Source organism: Cryptomeria japonica, chromosome 6, assembly GCF_030272615.1.
Source record: "Cryptomeria japonica chromosome 6, Sugi_1.0, whole genome shotgun sequence".
Lineage (NCBI taxonomy): Eukaryota > Viridiplantae > Streptophyta > Pinopsida > Cupressales > Cupressaceae > Cryptomeria > Cryptomeria japonica.
Window position 1 is genome coordinate 667825421 of NC_081410.1, and position 19475 is coordinate 667844895.

At 34.9% G+C, this 19475-nt stretch overlaps 2 protein-coding genes across 2 annotated transcripts; both read right to left on the minus strand.

The window, feature by feature from the left end:
- Positions 1-637: 637 nt before the first annotated feature.
- On the minus strand, positions 638-1666 carry LOC131041254 (G-type lectin S-receptor-like serine/threonine-protein kinase At2g19130). Its single transcript, XM_059222261.1, has one exon. The coding sequence runs from the start codon at positions 1664-1666 to the stop codon at positions 638-640; it is 1029 nt and encodes a 342-aa protein (XP_059078244.1).
- LOC131043694 (G-type lectin S-receptor-like serine/threonine-protein kinase At2g19130) lies at positions 1468-3345 on the minus strand. Its single transcript, XM_059222262.1, has 3 exons — positions 2660-3345; positions 2286-2575; positions 1468-2250 (listed from the first exon to the last, which is right to left on the minus strand). Exons 1-3 carry the CDS (start codon positions 3057-3059, stop codon positions 1672-1674), a joined length of 1269 nt encoding a protein of 422 aa, XP_059078245.1. The 5' UTR covers positions 3060-3345; the 3' UTR covers positions 1468-1671.
- Positions 3346-19475: the final 16130 nt, after the last annotated feature.

Here is a 19475-nt window from a genome sequence, read left to right on the forward strand (position 1 = left end):
TCCTGAGTTTGAAGCAAACAATATCCGAGACAAAATATGCAAATGGACAAGTCAACACAAGAACCAATCAAGGTCGAACCAAAATCAAGGTTGAACCAATCGTGTAATGTTTCTATTTCGATTTTTAATACAGTGCAGTGATCCTACCTCATGTCATGATGCACTCAACAAGGTAAACAATGTTGGTCGAACAAAACAACAGATCGCAGCGACAACCAGAACAAAGCATAAAGTAAGGCAGGAATCCTGAACGTTTCCAGAGGTTTCATAGTAGTTTCAGAAGTCTCTACTTAGAATTAAGTTTTATTTTTTATAAATAAAATTAGTGGCAGTGTCCAATAGAAATTAGGATAAATAATTTTATACTAATTATTAAATTTGTTTAAAATCAAAACATTTTTTAAAAAAAATGAAATTCAAAAATACTTCAATTTAATTGGACAGTCTAAATTAACAAATGCATTCAACGGATGCTATAGTATCCTCCCAGCATGACAAGAACTAATAAATAATCCCACTACCAAAATAAACATATTAATTATTATTAAATTTACATCTACATGTTAACTAACGTTGAAGCTTTAAAAACCTACCTCCAGAATGTGCCCCGCTTACACTATGCTATCATATAATAACATCAGCTCTCACTACCGCTGTCAGTGTCGCTTCGGTCTCCTTGCTTGTCCATAAGCGCAGAGCGCTGGATCTGTGGAATTTGAGGCTGCATCTTCCCTTCCAGCATTAGGACCACTTGCCCCATGCTTGGCCTCACCTCCTCATCCTTTTCAATGCATAACAACCCTACAATACTTGCTCTTCTCACCTCTTCAATATCTCTCTCCTCTGCAATACCCTCCTGCACAATATTAATCATGTTCCCATTACAAATTTGTGCTGCAGTCCACGCTGGAAAGTAATACTGACTGGAATCTTGCACAGTTAAATCAAGATTCCTTCGCCCGGAAATGATTTCCAGGAGAGTCATACCAAAACTGTATACATCAACCTTGGGAGTGATGGGAAGACCGGAGATCCACTCTGGAGCCAAATACCCTCTCTTTCCTCTCGTTGTTGTCAGGACGCGGCTGAAATCTCTACCCAAAAGCTTTGCCAACCCGAAGTCGGCCAACTTGGGTGAAAAGTTATTGTCCAGAAGAATATTTTCTGGCTTCACATCGCAGTGAATGATGCAATCTCTGCATTCTTCGTGGAGATAAAGTAATCCTCTTGCGGTGCCTAACGCGATCTCAAATCGGTTCTTCCAGTCGAGTACCTTCTGTTTACCTTTAGAATTACTTGACAAGAGTAAGGAATTCAGAGAGCCGTTGAGCATGTAATCATAAATCAGAAACCTTCTGGATCCTTCTGCGCAAAACCCTCGAAGCCTGACCAAATTCTTATGTTGTATTTCTCCAAGAGAACTGATTTCTGCTCGGAATTGTTTCTCATCTTGTCTTGAACCCTCCTTCTTTACGGCGACAAGTGTACCGTCTATTAGGTATCCTTTGAACACCGTGCCGAATCCTCCGCTCCCCAGCTTAGACCTGAAATTCCTAGTTGCAATCTTCAACTCCATGTAGCTAAACATTCTAAGAAAAGAGTAGGAGGGATCGGCAAGCCTCTCCATCGATCGTAGCTGAAGCGTCTGCCGATGCCTCTGCCACATTATAATTAAAAAGATACCCAATGCAACGGCGAGAGCACCAACAATAATTGTAGTTGCGTTTTTTTGGAGGAGGATTTCTTAGTCTTCGGAAGTGCAGAGGCAGCTACTCGAATAAAAACATTTGAATTGCTTTTTGGTGGAAGAGACGTACGCATATTTAACAAATGTCCGTACCAGATTTGGCAGAGTCCTGAAGATAGATTGAAAGTAAATGCAGTGCACGAGCAGTTGAGGAGCAAGACTTTCTGGCAATCTTCCTTTGTGGTTACAGGGTATGAGGAAGCGGAATCAGCGTCAGGAAACGTGACACTGGGCTCCAGGAATCCGTCGCTGCTGCCATTTTCGGCAACACAGTTTAACGGGCTCTGTCGAACACAGCCACTTGACCACGAGTCTCGCGAATACCAGGCTCGAGTGTCTTTGGGAGTGAACCCTTCCACGCAGCTGCAGAACTGAAGATTGTTGGAGTTGCAGATTCCGTAAGCGCCGCACAAACCATATACGGCACATTGATCTCTCGGTTGAGACCAGAGGAGGGTCCATTTAGCGTCATCAAGCAGAGCATATAATTGCATTCTTGATAGCTATCGATGTATATAGCTATCGATGTATATGTGACGGAACGCGAGAGCACATTCTTGATAGCTATCGATGTATATGTGACATGGAAACCAGAGTTGATAATTTCAACGCTGATATTGTATAAGGCTTTGTTTGACATTTCTGGAATTTGACTGAAAACATTGCCATCCCAAGGTCCGCTTGCCCAATACTCTACAGAATTGTTCCATTTTAGCACTAATTGTTTGACCCCAGATGATGGATCCACTTGATAAGAGAAAAGCCCAGGAGCAGGATCCAGTGAACTTTTCCAAGAGACTAGTTTTTTCTGTCCACCGAACCTCATACCTGGCAAAAACGTGTCAACAGGATAGTCGAAACTCTGCCAAACAGTTTCAGATTTATTGTCATTACTGAGCATTACAAAATTACCAGAATCTAATATCAAAGCCTGGGAAGGCTTCTTGGTCACATTCACCGACCAAAGAGATGCACCCGTTGCGTCGAACAGTCCCAGATCACCTTCTTCTGACAGCTTCAAAACGCCACATCTGTTTCTCGCAGGAGTCTCCCTGTTAGCCACCCAAACAACCGTCTTCTCTGGGATATTGGCATACCAGATGCCGATATACCAGTTATTGGTTCCATTTGGACTGAAGAACCCCAATTCAAATGTGCCATTCTTTGAAATTAGTGTCTGATTTCCAGTAATGGAGGCGCCCAAGGAAAGAATATCTTCACCCTCGACTACGACACCATAACTTTTCAGTTGAATAAACACTATAGAAACAAAAAACAGGCTTAAGCAGAACTTTTCCCTGATTTCTCCCATCGCTGAAGTGTTAAAATGCAGGGGAATGAATTCTAAGATGGAAGTTTCCCCGAAACATCACTTAAATTTAGAAAGGAGTTCACTAAAGAGGCCCAGTTTCCCAACGCGTAAGCTGCCGATTCATACTATTCAGGGGAAATGAATTCTAAGATGGAAGTTTCCCCGAAACATCACTTAAATTTAGAAAGGAGTTCACTAAAGAGGCCCAATTTCCCAACGCGTAAGCTGCAGATTCATACTATTGAATGCATGCATATTGCAACATATAATAATTTTGACACGAAATTAGGACCACTCAAAAGCAATGCTTCAAATTTAATGGGCTGAAATTTTTAAAGAGAACCACATGGAAAATTCGTTTCTTGGGTTGCTTCGAAAGTCCCAATTTCCCAGACGTGAAAGGTGAAAATTCATGCTTTGTGCATGCACACCGTCCCGTATAAGTTACGCAATGGTGGAGGAGCCTATGACTCATAGGCCATGAATCGCGATATAAATTTTGAAGCTGACAGCCGTTGACAAAAACTAAGTTGATGGTTAAAATTATAGTGTTTCGTTCATTTGTGCTGCGTGGAGTTGAGAGGAACATTGCACGGCAGGTAGTTAAAATAGAAAAGCCTTTTGGAGCGGTGATCACGGGGTGAAGATTTTTGGCATGGGCTTTTTATCTATTTCGCTCCAGGGCTTTTTATATACTACAACTGTTGTTTGACATGTCTTAAATAATTTACAAAAGAAAATTTCTATACCGTCGAAGCATAAATGTGATTGGTCATACGTTCTAGTATTTCAAGGGTAATTTTAAAGGGGTAAATGTGATCGAAAAATTGTTTGACAAGTAAGATTGACTTAAATTTATATTCTAAATTGTAAGCTAATGAGTCAATAAAAGTGATAATATTGTAAATAAAAAAAAGCGTTCTTTAATATTGATTTAGATTAATTAAATAAATACACAGATTAATATAAATTAATCAAGACTAATTAATGTGACTATTGAATATTGATACTTAAATAATTAATTTATTATAAGAAATTAAATGCAATAAATTAGGGTATTTAAATTTGAGAATGGTGATAGAAAATTGACTCTAATATAACATTCAAATGTGTTGCTTTTCTTTAAAAAATAAGTATTCTAGATATGTCTTGCTCTTCAGTGAAAGTGAAAAAGGGCTTAAGCTAAAAAAAATGTTTATTTTATCTATCACTAAAGTGTTAGGGCAAATCCCCATGCGAATGCTAAGCTTATTTTGGCTAACAACTATTTCTCAACTTATTTAGGAATTATTTATGGAACTAAGAGCACCATGAATATTTAATTTCCCTCCTTATTTTTTTAGCAATTAACTAAAAATTTTATTAATAGTATAAATAATAATATGTGCTCTTAAAAATTGAAGAAACATTTAGAGGCAAATGTTAAAAAAGAGAGAAACATGTGTGAGGCCACATTGTATTTTTTATGATACGGAGTTGCTACTTATTATTTGCTCATCCTTTTTTCCACAACTTAATTTCAATTTCTAAATAGTAGTTGTTCATTAAATAGAATTTTTTTCCAAATTACCATTTTCCCATTATTGAAAATTGCATGGGAACACTCCAGGTACTCAAATTTAATTAGGAAATTAATTTGAGAAACCACATAGGAACATGGATTTAGTGTTGGAATAAACCTTCTTCCATAGTTAAACAAATGAAATTTTAAAATAGAAACTCCCTCATAAGAGAAATGTTACCTTAAGGAGGCTATAAAATCTAGAAAGGCTTTCGTCAAAATATCGTAGTTTCCAAACTTGTAAGGTGTAGATTCATAGCAAGAACTTGGAGCGAAAGTGCACATATATATATATATATATATATATAATATATTTGTCATAAAATTTATGCTACTTTAGGAAATTGTTTTGAGTTTAATGGTCATAAAACTATATTTAATCTCTTTTAATTTTAAATTAAATCATAGCCTTGTACATGAATGATGATAGAAAAAATAATTTGATTGTAAAAAGTATAATGTTGTGTTATGTGTGGAAGGATAATAACTAGTTTAGTGTTTGAAATCAGTAAATGACTAATCAAGTTGAAATGATAGGCTATGGGCTATGAATGAATGAAATATTTTTAACCGTGTTCACGAGGCCAAAGCAATTTATGGGATCCAAGAGAAGCGGATAAACCCCCAACACCAGAGTCTTATAAAGTATGTAATTTCCTCTCAAGATTACCTTTTTTGCAATGAATTTCCTGATGTCAAAGTTGTTGGAGTAAAGATTGTGCTCTGATACCATTTCAATTTTGAGAAAGTTTTTTATTTTAGGAAATTTAATATTTTTAAGTTTCCCTTTTCAAAAAAAAAATCATTTCTAGAAATCCTTCAAGCCCTAATTAGCATGTAGTTTGTTTCTTGGCCATGTAACATGGTTAAACAGACTCTGTTTTTTGCCAATAAGATTGTAGATGAGGAAAAAGGGGGTTAGTTTTGAAAACCAAAACATGCATGCAATATTTCCTAAGCTAATCATGACAACTCAAATTGAAAGCTAACTTTCCTAATCCAGCCAACAAAGTAATTGAAACAAAACACAAAGTAAATGCAAACCATTAACTATGCTCCTTCAATTAGACCTGGGAGTACTTCTTTTCAGCTCTAATGTTGATATGCCACTCTCAAAAGACAAGGTGCATGAAACAACGAAAGCGAAGTGGATGGTGTATGAGCTTTATTCGAAATATGTGATTAAAGATGACTTAGTAATGATTATCTAGACAAATTGACAGAATAACAATGCTCAATCTAAATGATTACTCGAAATTAGGACAAAATAAAATTACTAAAAAAAGGGATGAATTGATTGAAGGGGGGGCCCTCAATTTATAGAAAAATGGAGACTTGATGGACAGTTAGGATTGAAAATATTTTTGATCGAGCAAACGGATGAGATCGGATGCATGACAGAGCTATCTGTTAGATATTAGAGTTGTTGGGATACATTGTTTTCATTTATGTCAACATATTCCTATGTTGCAATGAACTAGTTTGTTGCAGAGAGTTGCTTTGGTGATCTATTGTAAATGTGCTGATGCAAATTATTGGATTTTGAGCTACTCATCTCTAGTTGATTTAGTATGAGTTTCATGATGCTATGTGGTGATTTGGTCAAGTTGTGAGGCTCAGTATGCGAACTGATTTTTTAGTATTCTATGTTGCAAAATTGATCCATATTGCTCTGGAATGGTTATATATTGAGTTACGGATTTTGGAGAATGTTTGGGATGCTCATGTGTGTCCTCTGATCGGGTGGTTCATGATTTAGAACTTCACAAGCATATCTTTTAGTTTGTCAGTTGGTGTTCTTGAGCTCTGGTGATGTAGTAATGATGAATCTTGTTATCTGAGGTATTGTGGTGATTGTGATGGAATTCACATTGCTTTTTGATATTCTATGAACATGTACTATACGTTTTGGTGGTTCACGTTGATCATGGTGCGCGTTAATGAATATTTTATTGATCTGGTGGTATTCTTCATGTTATGCAACATATTTGATGGTGTATTGTGTTGCGGATGATCTTGGAAAATTATTGTATGGTCTAGCATGTTCGAGGATTTGATTTGGGTCCATGTTATGTCCTTGCTAACATTGTATTGGTTCAATTATGGATTTATGTATCATTTTATGTAATTTAATAATTAGGTCTTATGTGTTGAACCGACCTTAAGGGTTAAGGTTGATGATTTGTATAAATAGGTATTGTAATCATGTAAATCATGTGTCTGCATGAATGTACAAGCTATATGAGGGTATTGTATGAGCGAACAAGAGAATCTATCATTCAGAAGTGTCAAAGAGCAGAGAAGAGTTATTGTGCAGATAGTGTGTTTAACCATAACTATAATCAAGCATTTGGAAATGTTATTCTTTCGGTTCATGTAATTAAGATTGTTGTCCAAAGGATCTTTGTAAGGCACTGAACCCTCTTTTATGTTGTAGCCCTTCTTGTTTTTTAGCAGTGAGCTCTAGGCAGTGTGCCTGAATGCATGTGCATTCCCCATTGTAATATTTGCACATACTACTCTAGAGTATCATCTTATTGTGGGTAGATTCCCACCATGGTTTTTCCCTTAATCTGATCTTCCATGTTAAAAATCCTTGTGTTATGTGTATTGTTGATGTGGTAATTAGTTATGTTATTATTGTTCATAATCAAATTTGAAGTTGGGATTAATTTGGTTGAGTTTGGTGAAAGTCGATTCACCCCCCCTTCTCAATTTTCTTACATTATTGTTGCCCTAGTATAAACAATTGGTATCAGAGCTAGATTCTCTAGAAGGAGCTTGTCCACTTGAGGAGATCTGAGATGGAAGTTGTTATTTTCAAGAAGGAGAGTCTGAGATTTGATGCAACTAATTATTAAATATGGAAGCATCGGATGGAAGTTCACCTAAACTATCTTAGAGAAGACTATTGGACGATTACAAAGAATGCATACATTGTTCTTGTGAATGGTCATGTTATTGTTGATGAGATCAAAGATGTTGAACATAATATAAGAGCTAAGGAAGCATTGTTGAGGACCCTAATTGATGTATAGATGAGTAATGTGATGGGATTGCAGACTGCACATGAGATTTGGGTGAAGCTTGAAACCTTGTATGAAGGATATAAACATGTGAAAGTTGCTAAACTGTAGAGATTGAAAGGTGTAGTGTCATTAAATTGCACCCCTTGCAATTTTGATCGTATTTTGGGCCCCTACCTTGGCTATATCATCTCCAACACTTGATCGGGATCCATCTATGCCTCCACCATGGAACTGGGCCTCATTTCTGCACTTTAAAACTTGTTTAGACCCTGTTTTAGGCCCCAAAAATGGGCACGACCATTGTGTGGCACTCTTGTCCCCTTAGAATAGGACCTTGGCTCCCTTATCCCCTTAGGATAGGTGCATAGCGCCCTTGTCCTCCCTCTTTGTGTGGCCTCGAAATGGGTCCATCTGACCCTTGGACCTAATTTTCTCTTCAGGATTTAATTTCCCCTACATCGGCCTTCAGTGAGATGATAATTAACCCTCTAAGGCAAGTATAAAAGGGATCCAGTCCTCTCATTTTCATAAGCAAAGATAAGAAAAAATTGGGTAAACAAGTGGAAGGTCTCCATTATTGTCATCAAGCGTTCAAGTCTTCAAGTCTTCAAACATCTTCTTCTTCATGTGTCTTCCTCATTCATCGATTGGAGAAACATTACAACATTCATTTTCAAACATGTGTGTTTGTTAGGGTTTTGTCATGTTACATACCATTTCATGCAACACTTATGATTACATTCAAGAAGAAAAGCAACCATCATCAACAAATTGTAGATCTACAAGGTATACAGTTTCATTATTTTCATTTAACCATTTGCAATTACTTTCTTTCAAGGTTGATTCCTCAACCGGGGTTTGACTAAGACAAACCCCTATCCACAACCCTTCTTTTCTTCTTTTCTATGTGTAGGTTATAGGTGTGTGACTGTAATTGTAGATTTAGGCTTCATTTTTAGATACGAAAAAACCCTTTTCGACTTGCGGATTTTTTCGAAGGACCGTGTGCAAGTTGCACATGGTCCCGATGACTTTTCTCCAAATTTGTAGGGTAGGTCTATATCAGTCTAAATACCTCATATCCGAAGTTACAGCGCAATCCCAAATCAGTAGCTCCTTATTTCGCCCATTTAATCTTCATTTCCTATATAGTCAACAAGTCAAGTCTTGATTTCCCTTTATATTCATGGTTATGTGGATTCAAATTGGGTAGGTGATATTTGAAAGTAGAAGATCCACCATTTCTTATGTGTTTACTTTATTTGGTGGTGCAATTAGCTGGATGAGTAAGCAATAGGCTATGATTAATTTATCCACTATGGAAGTAGAGTATATGGTAGCTACCCATGCTTGTAAAGGAGTCATTTGGATTAAGAGATTGTGTTCAGATATTAGAATAAAACAAAGTGCAGTGATAGTTTATTGTAACAGTCAAACTACAATTTTCTTAGCTAAGAATGTGACATTTTGTGCTCAAACCAAACAAATTGATGTCCAATATCATTTTGTCAGAGATATTCTTGAAGATGATAGGGTGAAGCTGGTTAAGGTAGAGACTTTGACGAATGTTGCAGATTCTTTAACTAAGGTCGTGAGCACATAGAAGTTCAAATGGCGTTCAAAGTCTATGGGTCTCATGGCCCTTATAAATTAATTTATTGTGTAGATAATCCATTTTCTCTTACAAGGTGTTCGACAAGTGGTAGAATGTTGGGAAAATGGTGTCTCAACCTTGCATTTACCTGAGGTTACTATGTATAGTAAGTTTTTGTTTGAGCACAAAATGGTGTGAAATTCTTCCCAAAGCTTTGGATTGGCTAGATAACCATGGTAGTAAACTTTCATCGCAAGATCATAGCTATTTTTGAAGATATTAGTTTTTGTTTTTGGAAGGTGTGATGAAAGGTTTAAATTTAATTTTGAGGACTTTAGACCCTCAATAATACCCTAAAAAGTGGGCATAACTAGTGTAGCGGGTTACAAGGTGATATATCACTTCATGAGATTTTTGGTGCTTCAAACAGTTCATCAATCAGACACCCAATTTACAAGTTATGGCCTTCGAAAGTTTGGACTCTTGGAATGGGTAAGTGCAAGAAGTTGTGTCCACTTAATGTGGAAGTTTTGGACTTAGTTAAAAAGTCAAAATTAGGTAGAAAGAATAGGAGACGAATCAGGATCCTGTTGGCTCTCAGCATCCCAAGCCTAAAATCAAACGGGATCCCGTGGGCCACGAGATCTTGAGCCTAGAGCTCCAAACGAGATCCCATTTTGAAAACGAAATGGGATCCCGTGTTGAAATGAAATGGGATCCCGTTTCATTTCAACATGAGATCCCGTTTCAAATATATAATTGTTTTTTTTAAAACATAATGTTGTTCATTTTTATCATACGAGATCTTGATTCAAGGTGTGGAGCCCTCACAGGAATTGCCAGCAACTCGCCTCCTAGTCTTCCAGGTATGCCCAATACCCATTTTTATTTAATAATTAATGTTTAGATTAATTTTTTGTTGAAAAATTAGATTTTTAGTTTTAAAATTATTTTTTTTGTTAATAATTTTTAGTTTTAAATTTATTTTTTTTGTTAGAAAAAAATGTTTTAGTTCAATAATTTTATTTTAATTAGAAAAGTATGTTTTTATTTTTAAAATTAGTTAAATTTAGTTTGAATTTTTTTTATGAATTGATTAGATTGGGATTTTTTTTAAACGAAATGAAAACCCCAAAAAAAATCAAAACCAAAACATTTAGTTTACAAGATCAAAACAAAAACAAAAATGAAAACCAAATCCAAAAAATTACAACAAAAATGAAACTATTTAAAACATCTTTAAATTGTATACAACATACCCCTTACGACCACATAGGATCACATCACGTCCAACCCCTTACGACCACATATGACCCCATAGGATCAGCCATAGTGTCCAAAGGGGTCATGTATGTGGTCTTAAGGGGTCATGCATGCACATTCTAATGTACATGTGTGACCCCTTAGGACCACATACATGACCCCTTAGGACACTATGCACGATCCCATGGGGTCGCACATGTACATTGTAGAACACATGCATGTATCCCCTTAAGCCATCTCCTATTTTCAAATTCATTCCCCTTTTAAGCCACATTTGTCCTATAATTTAGTTTGAGCCATTTCTATATTATACCTTGAGTTAGAATGCGTGTATGTGTGTGATGATCCTTTACTAGGACCACATTCTGTTCTAATGGGTCATAATATGGTCCTAAGGGGTCACACATGTGTTAGAACACATGTGTGACCCCTTAGGACCACATATGACCCCTTTTACCATCCTAGTAGTTGGGGTATATTGCATACACTAAGTATAGGATGTTAAAAGGGCTCATATGTGGTCCTAAGGGGTCACGCATGCGTTAGAACACATGCGTGACCCCTTACAACACAATGTGGTCCTAAAGGCCCGTCACACACATGCCACTTTTTTAACATTTATGTACACAACATGTACCCCTTATGACCCAATTTGACCACATAAGATCTCCTATATTGTGTACATACATCCATCCCCTTAAGTCGAGTGTCTTAAGTACATGAAATTAACTAATTAACTATTTATGACTATACCCCTCTTAAAACATACTATTACAATCATACCCGTTTTAATGTATACTAGTTATGACTATACCCCTCTTAAAACATACTATTACAATCATACCCGTTTTAATGTATACTAGGACCTATTAACTGTATTTATAGTAAATCTTCTTATAAAATGATCCCCTTAACTATATGTATACTAGGACCTATAAACTATATGTATACTAGGACATTTTAAAATGTATACTAGGACCTATTAACTATATGTATATACTAGGACCTTATAAAATGATCCCCTTAAGCCACATGTGTGTCCTATATTTAAAGTGAATCTTCTTTCCTTTACTTGCCACATACATCCTATAATCTAGGCAAATGGTATTAAGCCACATACATCCTAATTAGGCCTATCATCTTAAGCCACATACATCCTAATTAGCCGAATCTGTTTAAGTCATGTGTCTTAAATGATTAATTACAAAAGTTGTAGATGCTAAATTTGAAATTCCTATTCTAAACTTACATGAAATTAACTAATTACAACCATACGGGCCTCTTAAATAGCATGTAATAGGTCCTATTAACTATATATTTAATTTATTAAACTTAATTATGATCAAATGTAATATAATTTGGACCATGTCCCCTTAAGACACATTTAATTAGGAAATGTTGCACATACATCCTATAAATTCTAGGCATGTCCCCTTAAGCCAGATACATCCTAGAATTTATGCCTCTCCCCTTAAGCCACATACATCCTATAATTTGTAGATGCTAAATTTGAAATTCCTATTCTAAGTACATTAAATCAACTATTTACAACCATACGGGCCTCTTAACATACTATTACAACAATTCCCCTTTTAACATACTAGGACCTATTAATTATATATATTATTAAATGCCATATATATTAATAGCATGAAATAGGTCCTATTAACTATATATTCAATTTATTAAACTTAATTATGATCAAATGTAATTTAATTTCGACCATGTCCCCTTAAGACACATGTAATTAGGAAATGCACATACATCCTAGAATTTATGCTCGTCCCCTTAAGCCACATACATCCTATAATTTGTAGTTGCTAAATTTAAAATTCCTATTCTAAGTACATTAAATTAACTATATTTACAACCATAAGGGCCTCTTAACATACTATTACAACAATTCCCCTTTTGACATACTAGGACCTATTAACTATATATATTATTAAATGCCATATATATTAGATAGCATGAAATAGGTCCTATTAACTATATATTCAATTTATTAAACTTAATTATGATCAAATGTAATTTAATTTCAACCATGTCCCCTTAAGACACATGTAATTAGGAAATGCACGTACATCCTATAATTTAGGCTCCTCCCCTTAAGCCACATACATCCTATAATTTGTAGTTGCTAAATTTGAAATTCCTATTCTAAGTACATTAAATTAACTATATTTACAACCATACGGGCCTCTAAACATACTATTACGACAATTCCCCTTTTAACATACTATTACGACAATTGCCCTTTTAACATACTAGGACCTATTAACTATATATATTATTAAATGCCATATATATCAAATAGCATGAAATAGGTCCTATTAACTATATATTCAATTTATTAAACTTAATTATGATCAAATGTAATTTAATTTCGACCATGTCCCCTTAAGACACATGTAATTAGGAAATGCACGTACATCCTATAATTTAGGCTCGTCCCCTTAAGCCACATACATCCTATAATTTGTAGTTGCTAAATTTGAAATTCCTATTCTAAGTACATCAAATTAACTATATTTACAACCATATGGGCCTCTAAACATACTATTATGACAATTCCCCTTTTAACATTCTAGGACCTATTAACTATATATATTATTAAATGCCATATATATTAAATAGCATGAAATAGGTCCTATTAACTATATATTCAATTTAGTAAACTTAATTATGATCAAATGTAATTTAATTTCGACCATGTCCCCTTAAGACACATGTAATTAGGAAATGCATGTACATCCTATAATTTAGGCTCCTCCCTTTAAGCCACATATATCCTATAATTTGTAGTTGCTAAATTTGAAATTCCTATTCTAAGTACATTAAATCAACTATATTTACATTAAATTACTATTCTTAACATACTATTATGACAATTCCCCTATTAACATACATTCAATCTATCCCCTTAAGCCAATCTATTAACATACATCCTAATTAGGCCTACACCCTTAAGCCAGTTGTCCTAGTTAGAGCAATCCATTTAAGTCATGTGTCTTAAATGATTAATTACAAAATTTAATTACCACCTATTTAGGCCTATAACCTTAAGCCAAAATTATCCTATTTCTAGTTTGATCCCCTTAAGCCACGTGTCCTAACTGTAGGCCAGTCCCCTTAAGTCATGTGTGTCACTTGATGATTAATTATAAACATTTTCATGTAGATGTTAAATTTTAAATTCTTATGTACATGATCATATATATTATATGTAAAATCGTGCATGTTCTTGATTTCATACATGTACACATGTAATTTTTTATCATTTATCTGTTTGTAAAGTTTGCATATGTATATCTATGTTTACAATGTATATATATGTAGATTGTACATGTTTTAAAATTATTTGTAATTTAAATTCATGTTTTAGTTTCAAAAGTTAGAATTTAAATTCTTATTTGATTTTTAATTAAATGTATTGAATGTGTACATGTGTATATATATATATGCAGAGCTCAGATTACATACACATCATCACATGGATTTGTTTGATATAGAAGATTTGCTTAATGAAACAGGGCCTGAGCAACCCCTCCCTAGATGACCCTGCCCATGGTGCACCACCTCCACCCCTACCTCCTCCTCCACCTCCAACCCCACCCCCACCTCCTCCTCCACCCCCACCTCCACCCGATCATCATCCTCCACCTCTTGATTTTGCTGAGGGTCGATTTCGAGCCATTATTGATGAGAATGTTATTTTCATACAGGGGAAAGTTAATGAGATCCTTAGAGCACCACATGTATCCCTACACATGCACCATTTTGCATCGAAGATGCAAAACGTTATTGATGTAGTTAGGTCTATAGATGCAGAGCTCAATTCACATCGAGCATGGAGAGAGGAGAGACGCCAGTTTTATTCTGATGGCCTCTCCTATAAGGATATTTTGAACCTAAGAATAGACAAATCTCACCTTGTTCCATATTTTTCAAACCCCATCATAGGTGAACCCATTCCACCAAATAAATCCCGCATATCCATGGGGTCGTGTACACATCGAGGCATGGCCGATAATTTTTGGGATCGATGGCAGATGGTATTTGATAGTCCACCACATGCCAACTTAGAGTGCCCTTTATACTTCTTGAGAAAATTATATGCAGAGTTTGTTTGGGGTTTAAAGCCCAATTATTTTGATATAAGAGCATTCCAGGGTGTTGGTGGTGGCATGCCATAGGATAGGTTGGGGGCACGTACTGACCCCAATAAACCTGCTCGTCGCCAAGCCATTGTGGCTCCTATGCCTGTTATACTTATGACTATTCATTAGCGATCCGTTATCTCCACATTGGACTCATTGACCACACTCACTGGTAGCCTTAGTCAGCTGACAGCCGATTTGTTGGACCGTGGTGACATTGACACTAGTGAGGATGATGTTGACATGAGTACAGCCATTCCACATACATCGACACCTCATTTTTGTATGAGTTGCCATCGACTATGCTATGGGCCTTGTAATGGTCCACACCTTGCTTCGAGTTCACATCATGGTCCGTCCTCTTCAGCTACTTGGGGAGCATCCACTGATCATGATAATATTTGTTCATATGTTGATTTTCTTTGTGCCGATGACCATCCCATAGATCATGATTTACGTGGTAAACAGGTATGGGGAGATCCAGTACATACATTTACAGTTTGCAGTTATATTATATATATATATATATATATATATATATATATATATATATATATATATATATATATATATATATATATATATATATTTAAATTTACATTATTTATATAGATCTCTCTATCTATATGTCTTCACTATTTACACATTTGCATGTCTCTAGCCCATGTTTGGGGCCACTACGACACCGACTTCCACGTCGGATTACCCATCTACCACTGTGGTGAGTGCAGCTCCTCCAATATCGGTTGTTGCGGATGAGCAGAGAGATTCGGTACGTTGACACTCTATCTTAATTTATATATATATTTACAGATTTAATTAATTTTGTTCATCAAACTTACATTCGATATTTTAAATAAATAAATAAACATCATGTACATTTGATTTAATATCTAGATTTAATTAATTTTGTTGTACAGGTGGACACGACCATCAAGATGAGTTTACATGCAGATGGGCCATATGATCATCCTGATCCACTTGATAGTTTTGTACAGACATCATCATCATTTCAGGTATTTAATGTTGATTTAAATTTAAAAAAATTGATACAAGTTTCAGAATCATATTTTATTTAAAAATTAAATTAATTGATACATATAATTGACACGTGCAACTCTTTTTTAAATACCTTGTAGGATCTTGTTGATAGTGGCTGAGTTTTTTTTTATGTCGCCCCGGATACTGTAATGCCTAGAGGAGATGACCTGAGTCAAGTATGTATGCGTATGAACATTAAATTATCTCTAGTTCAAAATGAACATTTTAAATATAAATTAGGTCTATATTTCTATTTTAAATCATAAATTGATCTTGATCTGTGTGTGTGTGTGTGTGTGTGTGTGTGTGTGTGTGTGTGTGTGTGTGTGTGTGTGTGTGTGTGTGTGTGTGTGTGTGTGTGTGTGCGTGTTCATGTACTATATATAGCATGAGATACCAATTCCATCGACTGCCCCTATAGCACCTAGAGATGCAGAGCCCTCAATAGAGTCTAGAGGAGATGAGCCTAGTCATGTACACGTATGTGCTACTGAACTTATAATTGAAAATTTTTAATTTTATATATATATATATATATATATATATGAACATGAACTACATAGAACTCTCACAAACTTGAACATTTTTGTCTTGCAGAGTGGATCTTCTTCTCTTCGTCCGCGTGGCTTGAAGAGGAATCTAGATCATATTTAGGGCTTACAGTCATCTTCATTTTAGGGGCTAGATTTGTTACATGTTTCATGTCGTTTACTAACATTTGATCATTCCATCCCATGGGACTTGTTTATTTTGCGCACTTTGATTATATATTTCATTTTGAGCATGGACTTGATACATACATGTGTGTACATGTGTACACACTCGGACTTGTTTATTTTGCGCATACACATGGACTTGTTTATTTTGCACATACACTTTGATTATATTTCATGTTGACCACATGTGGACTTGTTGATCATCACACATCTAGACTTGATATACATATATGCAGTGCTTGTACATGTGATATGTGTGTGTGTGTGTGTGTGTGTGTGTGTGTGTGTGTGTGTGTGTGTTTTACATTGGAGTGTTCACTTCTCTAGTACACATACATACATGTGTTTCATGGACATTATATTTATACATATATTTATTTATTTATAATCATCTCGAGCTATATGTAAATTTCATTTATTTTTAATCTAAATCTATATATGTATGTGTATGTGTACTTACATGATACTAAAACCAAATAAATAGATTAAAAATAAATGAAGCAAGTGCAATTTTGAACACATATATGTAGTATGAGCAATGCAATTTTGAACACATAGATTAAAAATAATAATTTAGAGCTTCATCCACATCTCAAAATAGCAAGTGAAATTGAACACATACACACACATGAGGAATTGATATTTATAAAAATAGCACACTTGTACACATGTACATATATATCATTTATTAAAAATAAAACACTTGCAATTTTGACATTTTTCCAAATAACACATGTTTACACACACAAATGTTGTATACATTAAAAATTTAATTCAAAGCAATTGATAATTTCTAAAATTACCATGTACATGCACACATATATACATACTAAAAACTTAAATATAAAAAAGTTTAATCCAGGTGCATCTCTTGAATATATAATAATTTAGCTTCATCCGTGTATCTCAAATTTAAAATTTTCAAGATCCACACGTCTTAAATATATATATATATATATATATATATATATATATAAAAGTCTAACTCAATATTTTGAAATCTAAAGTATTATATAAGTTTGATCCAATCTAAGACATTTAAAGTAGGTTCAAAAGCAATCTAGATAAGTTAGATCGCCACAATTTCAAAAGCAATCTAGAGATTTTTAATTAGATCTCCACAATTAAAAGCCTGGTAACAAGATGTACCTACATGCACACAAAAAAAAATTAATCAAAACTTAATTAGAAATAATTTGTTAAATGCATGTATATTAAGTAAGTCAAATTTAATTTAAAATACCAAAATAGGACATGACTCGGCTTAAGGGGATGGGTATACAATTGGGACATGTGGCTTAAAGGGATCAAACTAGAAATAGGACATGTGCGTTAAAAGAGGATCATTTGAACTAAATTATAGGACATGGATTAAGGGGAGATTAATTTATTAGGACATGACTCGGCTTAAGGGCATGGGTGTACAATTAGGACATGTGGCTTAAGGAGATCAAACTAGAAATAGGACATGTGGCTTAAGGGGGTCAAACTAGAAATAGGACATGTGCCTTAAAAGAGGATCATTTGAACTAAATTATAGGACATGGCTTAAGGGGAGATTAATTGATTAGGACATGACTCGGCTTAAGGGGATGGGTGTACAATTTTGGACATGTGGCTTAAGGGGATCAAACTAGAAATAGGACATCTGCGTTAAAAGAGGATCATTTGAACTAAATTATAGGACATGGCTTAAGGGGAGATTAATTGATTAGGACATGACTCAGATTAAGGGCATGGGTGTACAATTGGGACATGTGGCTTAAGGGGATCAAACTAGAAATAGGACATGTGGCTTAAGGGGATCAAACTAGAAATAGGACATGTGCCTTAAAAGAGGATCATTTGAACTAAATTATAGGACATGGCTTAAGGGGAGATTAAAATTGATTAGGACATGACTCAGCTTAAGGGGATGGGTGTACAATTTGGGACATGTGGCTTAAGGGGATCAAACTACAAATAGGACATGTGCCTTAAAAGAGGATCATTTGAACTAAATTATAGGACATGGCTTAAGGGGAGATTAATTGATTAGGACACGACTCGGCTTAACGGGATGGGTGTACAATTGGGACATGTGGCTTAAGGGGATCAAACTAGAAATAAGACATGTGCCTTAAAAGAGGATCATTTGAACTCAATTATAGGACATGGCTTAAGGGGAGATTAATTGATTAGGACATGACTCGGCTTAAGGGCATGGGTGTACAATTGGGACATGTGGCTTAAGGGGATCAAACTAGAAATAGGACATGTGCCTTAAAAGAGGATCATTTGAAGTATAATTTTAAAGCAAGTATAATCATTTCAAAAGACATACATAATTTTAAAACAAGTATACGTACCTCTATATATTAAATAGTTATTCCATTACATGTGACACAATTGTGTAAGAGCTCTCAATAAGGGGATGGACCTATATATATCAAACAATAATATTTAAACCATCTATATGATCAAATGGTATGTAATAAAAAGAAATTATACATGTACACAATATATAAATACATAAATTTAACATTTATACATACCTCTTTATTTAAATACTTATTCCATTGTACCATCTGCATCCTCTCTTTTTTCCAAAGTGTAGATAATTGTCTCGTGATCTTCCATAGAAATTTTCCACAACTTTTTATTACTAGGTCTGTCGCTATATCTCGCTAGTTGTATATTTGTTGCAACAATCAAATGCGAGTAGTGTATTATCTTCTTATGTGTTTCATAATCTTCAAAAGTAGGAAAACCATTCTTCCTTGTCAAATATTTCCTTAGCCAAGTTCCAACAACTACCACTGAACTAGTCGAATAATGAAAACCATCGTCATCTTCTCGAGGATTAACTAGTTTGTGTTTAGTCTCAACACATCGAGCCAACCAATATTCTGTTTCCTCTTCATTGTCCTCAGGTGCAACAATGACATACACATGTCCTAGACAAACAAAAAGTTAATAAATTATCACAATTTAGAATTTAAAAAATGCCATTTTTAATTTACACCAAATATAAAAAAGTTGGAAACTAATTTTATTAAATGGCCAACAAAAT

What these genes read in the sequence shown, in the direction of transcription:
- LOC131043694 (XM_059222262.1), bottom strand. Translation starts at nt 3,059, where the DNA reads ATGGGAGAAATCAGGGAAAAGTTCTGCTTAAGCCTGTTTTTTGTTTCT. An exon ending in GGCTTTGATATTAGATTCTG is followed by an intron (nt 2,576 to 2,659) that starts GTAATTTTGTAA and finishes CGTTTTTGCCAG; the next exon opens with GTATGAGGTTCGGTGGACAG. An exon ending in AGAATGTGCTCTCGCGTTCC is followed by an intron (nt 2,251 to 2,285) that starts GTCACATATACA and finishes ATACATCGATAG; the next exon opens with CTATCAAGAATGCAATTATA.
- LOC131041254 (XM_059222261.1), bottom strand. Translation starts at nt 1,666, where the DNA reads ATGTGGCAGAGGCATCGGCAGACGCTTCAGCTACGATCGATGGAGAGG.